This window comes from Rattus norvegicus, chromosome 2 (assembly GCF_021556685.1).
Source record: "Rattus norvegicus strain SHRSP/BbbUtx chromosome 2, alternate assembly SHRSP_T2T, whole genome shotgun sequence".
Classification (NCBI taxonomy): Eukaryota; Metazoa; Chordata; class Mammalia; order Rodentia; family Muridae; genus Rattus; species Rattus norvegicus.
The window spans coordinates 224,141,577-224,148,851 of record NC_141535.1 but is presented as its reverse complement, the minus strand read 5'-3'; the positions used below and the strand labels follow the sequence as shown (position 1 = coordinate 224,148,851).

Genomic DNA, 7,275 nt, shown 5'->3' with positions numbered 1-7,275 from the left:
GAAAAATACGGGCTGAATATAATGAAAATACTTTGTACGCATGAATGAAATTCTCTAATAATTAATAAAAATGTCATATTTTTAGAAGTCACCCACAGGCCCAGAAAAGAGCTAAAACTCCCGAACCAGACCTAGTCTATTAAATGGAGAATTGATTATTTTTTTCATACACCTACATTTAACCAGAAACTCATACTTCATATGAATGAACAGGACACACATCGACTTCTTTTTTTTTTTTTACATTTTTATTTTATTATTATTTTTTTTTTTTTTTGAGCTGGGGACCGAACTCAGGGCCTTGCACTTGCTAGGCAAGGGCTCTACCACTGAGCTAAATCCCCAACCCCCACACATCGACTTCTAAAGGACACTTAATTGACAGCAAGAATCCCAAACACACACACAGGGAATAGGTGTCAGTCCTACTAGTAAAACAATTCTCTTGCTCAGCAATCAGTCCAGTTAAAAATGAGCAGAGGATTCCAAGGAAAATATACAAATATGTCTAATAAGGATGCGGGTAGATGTTCAATATCGATAGTCGTTAGGGAAATGGAAAACCACAATTAGATGTGGTTTGGTATGCATTAGGATGATAATGAGCAAGCACCAAACAGAATCAAGACAATGGGGCATGGCCGAGGCTGTGGAGAAAATGGAGTCTTTTGTCCACTGACGGCAGAAAGGCAAGTTGACATAGCTATGGTGAGAAGAAGCGCAGCAGCTCCTCAGACAACCATAACAGAGAGTTACCATGTGACCCACTGAGGAGCATAGACTCCACAGTAGTCGGTTCTTAAAGACCCAAAAGGAAATGCACAAGCACGCATAGTCATGTACAGCAGATTCGTTCACCACAGGCAGACATAAGCTGTTGTGCACACGACTAGGCCAACCACTGCATATGCATATAATAGACACTATTGGACCTCCAAAGAAGGGAATTATTAACTAGATTATGGATGAACCTTGAGTATATTATCCTAAGTGAATTAAGGCAAACACTGGGAGCATAGCTCAGTGGTGGAAGGCTTGCCTCATATAGACTAGGCCTTCACTTCAATCTGCAGAACAGACAGAGAGGAAGAGATAAAGAGAAGACGCCACACCAGAAGTGTGTGCATCTGTCCAATCCACTTATGTGAGGTAAGAACGAGGGATAGACACAAGACTGCGATAGCTTGGAAGAATATATCTCCATAGGTTCACATATTTGAACACTTGGTTCTCAGTAGCACTGTTTGGGGGGTACTTTTTGCCCTTAAAAATGTGAGCTCTCTGTCTCTCTGTCTGTCTGTCTCTCTGTCTCTGTCTCTCTCTCTGTCTCTCTCGGCTTACTGCTTTTCTTCCTATTGCCTGTAGATATGGATGTAGAACTCTTTTTTTTTGAAGTTTATTAATAATTTATTGCACAGGTTTTTCCACATCAAGAATTTTTGCTGAAAAGAGAAACAGGTGGGCCTGAATTCAGTTTTCCCCAAGATTTCTAAAAATATTTCCCCTAAAAAAAGGAATCCACCCTCTAATTTTAAAGAAAATATATTTCTTACACAAGACAATCCAAACTGATGCAAAATATTTATTCCACGTTAGTTATTTTATGCAGTAGTTTTTCCCCTCAACAGACTTGTGGTAACCACATCTTTTAAATCTGTAAATAATGTTATCAAAATAATCTTAATCTTTGAATCTCACAAAAATTCATATTTTACAATCCACCCTGAATATCAAGGCTGCAAGAATAACATTTCCTATATCCAAATATTTTACAGCTGTACTCAAAAAAAAGGAAAAAAAAAAAAAACCCCAAACAAAAACAACCACATATGCTTGGTTAAGGGCTAAGTTACCCCAGCAGCCAAAAATAAAATAAAATATCCAAATTATTAGCATTAATTTAATACAATTATAACTTCAATAGTCACTTTGTCATTGACAATGATTGTGTGAGCACAGGCTGGGTGCCCAGGGCTGGGAGCAGAAGCTGTTGAGCAGCGCAGCGCCCCTCCCTGCATCTTTGCCTGCACAGCTCCCACTTGTGCACAGCCCAACAGGTACTGTGTGTGCTTAGAAATTCCCACCACACAAATGTCTACTGAGCAGATAACAGGGAAGAACAACAAAAGCTAAGCAGGACAATGGCTCTGTCTTTGGGATATGACTATTTCCCTTGTGCACGAAGTATTCAACAACAGAAGAAAGGAAAGAACTTTATATTCTCTAACACAAGGCCGAGCTCAGCGGGGCAGGGCAGCTGCGAGCATTTCTACTTCTACTTCCAGGCGTCGTCGTCTGACGTCTCGCTGCTGCTTGTTTCCGTGTCTGAGTCCTCACACTCTGCAATGCAAGTGCTTCTCCATGGGGAGAACAGGCTGGAACTACGGCCTTGTAAGAAGCCATTCTTTACAAACCCGTTCCTTCGTAGCTGTTCTGTTCTCGTGTGAAACTCCTTGAGTTCATCCTCTGTGAGTGGGAGGCAACTCTCATCATTTTCAGGATACTCCTGCCACCCCATTGCTTTCAATAACCTGTGCTCTGCTTCTAGAGAGTGTGACAGGACCTCCCTCTCCTCTACCATGGGTAGAGAAAGCCCGTTCTGAAGACAACCTTGTTCTCCATTTTCCTTTGGTTCAGGTGTGTGGCTGCCCTCCAATCTTAGCCCCTCCAGCTTGTCACAGTCTCTACTTTGGGAGCAGTCTTCATTGCGCTCATCCTTCAGAGTCTTCAGGAACTCGCTCTTCCTGTCTGTGGTTCGTCGGGTCAATTTGGTCAGGCGAGAGGAGCTGATCTCTATCGGAGGGGTAGTACTGGAGGGACTCTCTTTGGGAGCGTTGAGAACTACACCAGCAGCTAGTACCACTGGTTTAGTAACAGAAACTGGATTGGTCAAAGCAGCCTCCCGGCTGGAGGAAAGTGATCCAGGTTTGTGTTCCATTCTGTTAGCTTTCCATGCGTTGGGCTTAGAGGGAGGTGGTGCAGGCTTGGGAACCAAGTTCTTATAAACACTCGGGACCATGGTTGACACTTTGTTCCCATTTGCATGGTGGAATCCTGAGGTAAATGCAGCGGAAAAGGCGGCAGCAGGATCCTCTTTGGAAATTTTTTTGATGACTAGCATCTTTGAGGGTTGCTTGGCACTAGGTGGATTTTCCCACACTCCAGAAGGGGTCCCAATAGGTCTGCATGGCTGATTCTGTTTGCCAGCTTCTGGATTCAAAGAAGGGAAGTCTTCCTCTTCAAACTGCAACTTTTCTACTTTATCCTCTTTTTTCTCTTCCCTAATTTCAGTTGGTGTTTTTTCTTGAAAGGCACAGCCTTTCCGGGAATGGAAGCTGCCATTCCAGTGTCGGTGGTTTCCTGTACTACCTCCACCACGTTGGCTCATGCCATCATGACCTCGGGAAGAGCCATGCCAACCAGACAGATTCCCTGTGGTTCCGGCATACGCTCCCTTAGAGACACCAGAGTCAACAGAATCATGGCGGAATAGGGAGGGTTGGTGCCAAGAATCTCCTGTAGTCCGCAGAGGTCCATTGTTAAAAAAGCCATCAGAGGAATTATGTCTACGACGGCTTATTCCAAATCTACCTTCTCCACGGGATAGGTGCTCTCCGTGTTTGTCAAAGGTGGCTGTAGATGACTTAGCTGACTGTGGCGTTGAAAAATTTAGCCAAGCAGGAACAAAGTCATGCTGCGCCATTTAGGTCCAGTGTCTTTTCAGCAAGTTGAGGCATCCAACCTCATGGCCAGGATCCTCAGAGTGTCACCTCTGTGGTCCTGTATCCAAGTTGCCACCTGTATCTTCCACGAGGTTTCCTTGTAAAAAGGGTCTAAAATAGCCTGGGCAGCAGCACGCCTTGTGATGAAGCACAAAGAAGCCCAGCTCTGTGTGGCCCACCCTCTGAATCCTCTCAATCGCTCATCCTCAATACCTAGTTCCCAACACTTTTCCACAGGGGGAAGGGGAAGGGGAAGGGGGAAGGGGAACATTAAAAGTTATTTGTTACATTTAAAAAAGGGGGGAAAGGGGGAAAAGCTATGTCTATGTTCACCTCATTCAACTTCCTTGAGTAATGGCACTATAATGTTGCTTAAATAGGCAAAACATGGACATCTGCACAGGGAGTGCAAACACTGTTCATAACAAGGTCATGGCTAAAAAGACAAGTGGTCTCAGGTGTGAACAGGAAATGTCATCAGGGTGACAGGTCAAAACTGTATAGTAAAGCACTGGGATAGAGCTTCTGCACAACCAGTTCCAGTGGCACAATATCCACAACAAAAGCTTTTAAAACAGAAATCTCATTATCATACACAACTGCTTAAAGCAGTGTGCAGATAAATGCTTTCATTGGTTTTAACCTTCAAAATCTAAAGATATAAGTAGTCTTGTTTTGTTTTTTGGAAAAGGAATCCAACAGAAACTTGATATATTTTTCCTGCCACAGAATAGCAGCTTTCAAGGCAAATGTCTTGGTATAAAGCTCCTAAATATATATCCTATTTCTTTGGTCTTTACTATTTATACATTCAAAGCAAAATTATAAGTAGAAAAGGTAAGGGTCAAGGAGAAAGAGAATTCCAAAATGAGGTTTTCTTCTTATTAATTTTCTGTATTTCACTTGTTCTCCTCTTTCCCAAAAACTGAACTGTGCTTCCAGAAGTGATATGAAGAATCTTCTATTGCTTTATTGAAGAAATCACTTTCTAATTTGGGTCCATCTCCATCATTACACAAACATTAAAAAGGCCACTTGAGTCTGCAAATCCGGCAGCGGCGGGGCTACGGTCAAGGACAACTCGCGGCGTCTAAGGACGCGTCCCCAGCTTCTCCGACCAGCAGAGGTGACTAGCCCACAACCATAACAAAGCTCTTCCCAAAATCTAGAACTCTTGACTATTGTAATTTTAAGCAACTGTAAGCAAGTCGCAATTAAATGCTTTCCTTTATAAGGTTGCCGTGGTCATGGTGCCCCTTTCACAGCAATAGAACAGTGGTGATGACCAATGTTATCTGTGATACCCATAAGAATCACAAAGAAACTACAAAGTTTTCACAAAAGGAGTGGTAAGATGACTCAGTGGGTAAAGGTGCAAACCTGTTAACCTGAGTTTGAGGCCTGGAATCCACACGGTAGGAGAGAACGGACTTCCAGAAATATGCTGCGGGGTGCATACACCCATACACACAGGTACACAGACACAGAGATAAAAAATAAATGTAAAAAATAGTTAAAACTAAAGAAATATTCAAGGAGGTGAGAATCAAAATTCATCATGACCCCCCCTTTCCCAAAGAATGTCTACCCACAAAGGAAGGAATTGACAGAGGGGAAAAGGGGCAAACACCTTAAGACAATAAGATCAAAAAGGCAAAAGGCCTTCCCAAAGAGAGATCACATCTATTTCTGGGTGCATAACTGAAGGCTGTAATCTAGCACAAACAAAATGCTCCCTGGGTGCATTCTCCCAAGGAGAGGACCACAGCAGCAGAGGGCTCTTAGTAATAGCAAAGGCTATGTGGGCATGACTGGGGACAGACAGCACATAGGAAATTCCAGTTGCATTTTCTGAATTCTTTTCTGTGACTCTAAATCTTCTCCAAAAAGTCTATTCAAACGAATAAGAAACCGTTTTTTAAACAAATGTATGTCAACAAATTAGATGGAATAGATAAACTCCCAGGCATGTGTGACCTAACTAGATTGGATCGGGGAGATTGAGTCACTATTAAAACCTTCCCCAAGTAAAAACATCTTTGATCAGATGGATTCACAGAAGAATTCTACAAAACATTGGAGGAATTACTATCAACGTATCTCACACTCTTCAGAAGAAACTGGAGAGTGCGAGAGCGATTTATTACTCGCTCCGTGGCTAGCATCGCCCTGACACCAAAGCAGACATCACCTAGTTGTAAAACTCCTCCGTGAGAGTCTAGCAAGCCAAATCCAGCATCATATAAAAACGCTGATGCCCCTTCACTATGTGTGGTTTAACCATGGAACAGGTGGATACTTCGACCTTTAAAGAGTCAGCCAAGATAAAACATTAACATTACAATAACATCAACAGACTAATCGCCAAGAACCACCTGACTTTCCAGGTGTGGTGCCCTCCATCCCAGCACATGGGCGGCAGAGGCTGGCAGGTCCCTGGCATATCTGGTCTGTCACTGATGCCCCGTCTTGAGGGGTTACATGTTCATCTGTATATTTCAAGGTATAATCACATATGACCAGTAAATAGAAATAGTTTTAAAACCATATCATTTTCATGCGTACTAGAACACTTGGATCGTGGTAAACACTGAGATACTAGAAATCTGATGTCTAAAATCAATTTCTCTCACATTACAAAGAAACCAGCTCTAGATGGCCAAGCAAGAGCAGCACTTTTAGAACCAGGTGGCTGGCACACACCTGTCACCCCGGGCACTCTAGGGTAGAGAGGTACAAAGATCATGAATTTGAGGCTTGCTCAGGCTAGAGAGCAAGGCCCTCTCAAAAACCGATGGTGCGTTATCTTGGTAATGATCCAAAAGTAAGACCCTCAGTGCCAACTCTACCAAGCATCTATGGCATGTCTGGCTTTGCAACAGAAGACAAATAGGCATGGAAATAAGAGTGACAGAGTCTCAGCTCTACGAACTTCCTTCAGGCCACCCACAGCTGTAAATCTTCACAGTGGAGCGGCGTTCATGTGATTTGAGGTGGTCCGTGACGGTCACTGTGGATCTTTCCAGGTCAAGGCCTAGGGCTTTTCAAAGGCTGCACTTTCCTCTCCCAGGTAGGATGTACTATTACTGCCTCTCTCAGCCACTTCTCAACCTAGAGGCTTAGCTAAGACATGACTAATCATTATTATTTATAGAGAATTTACTGTGGACCAAACACATAGGTGGGACTTTTGTGTGTTTAAATTTCTCAATCTTTCCTAATTGCAAGTAAGAAGAATTATTATTATTACTATTATTATTATCATTATCTCCAATTTATAGTTGAGAAAACTAGGGTATAGAATATAAATAACTTTCTGAAGATCAAAGCACTAATAATAAAGGACTTCAAAGTCTGGCAGGAATTAAGGGAGTTCAGAGTTTCTTTTCTTTTTAAAGAGAGCAGCCTCTGGCTGACCCATCAGAGCCCAGAAGGTCAGTTTCTGTTCAGCCAGTTTTTCTTTCTTTCTTGGTTTCAGCAATGAACATCAGCGTCTCTCACACACTGAGCACAAGCTCTACCACTGAGCTACATCCCCATCCACTGTCCAGTG

General features: G+C 42.7%; 1 protein-coding gene across 1 annotated transcript; it reads right to left on the bottom strand.

Moving 5' to 3' along the window:
- Nucleotides 1-1,389: 1,389 nt before the first annotated feature.
- On the bottom strand, nt 1,390-4,816 carry Gpbp1l2 (GC-rich promoter binding protein 1-like 2). Its single transcript, NM_001408814.2, is given in 1 exon segment — nt 1,390-4,816. A coding segment is annotated over 1 exon segment (1,428 nt). The 5' UTR covers nt 3,704-4,816; the 3' UTR covers nt 1,390-2,275.
- Nucleotides 4,817-7,275: the final 2,459 nt, after the last annotated feature.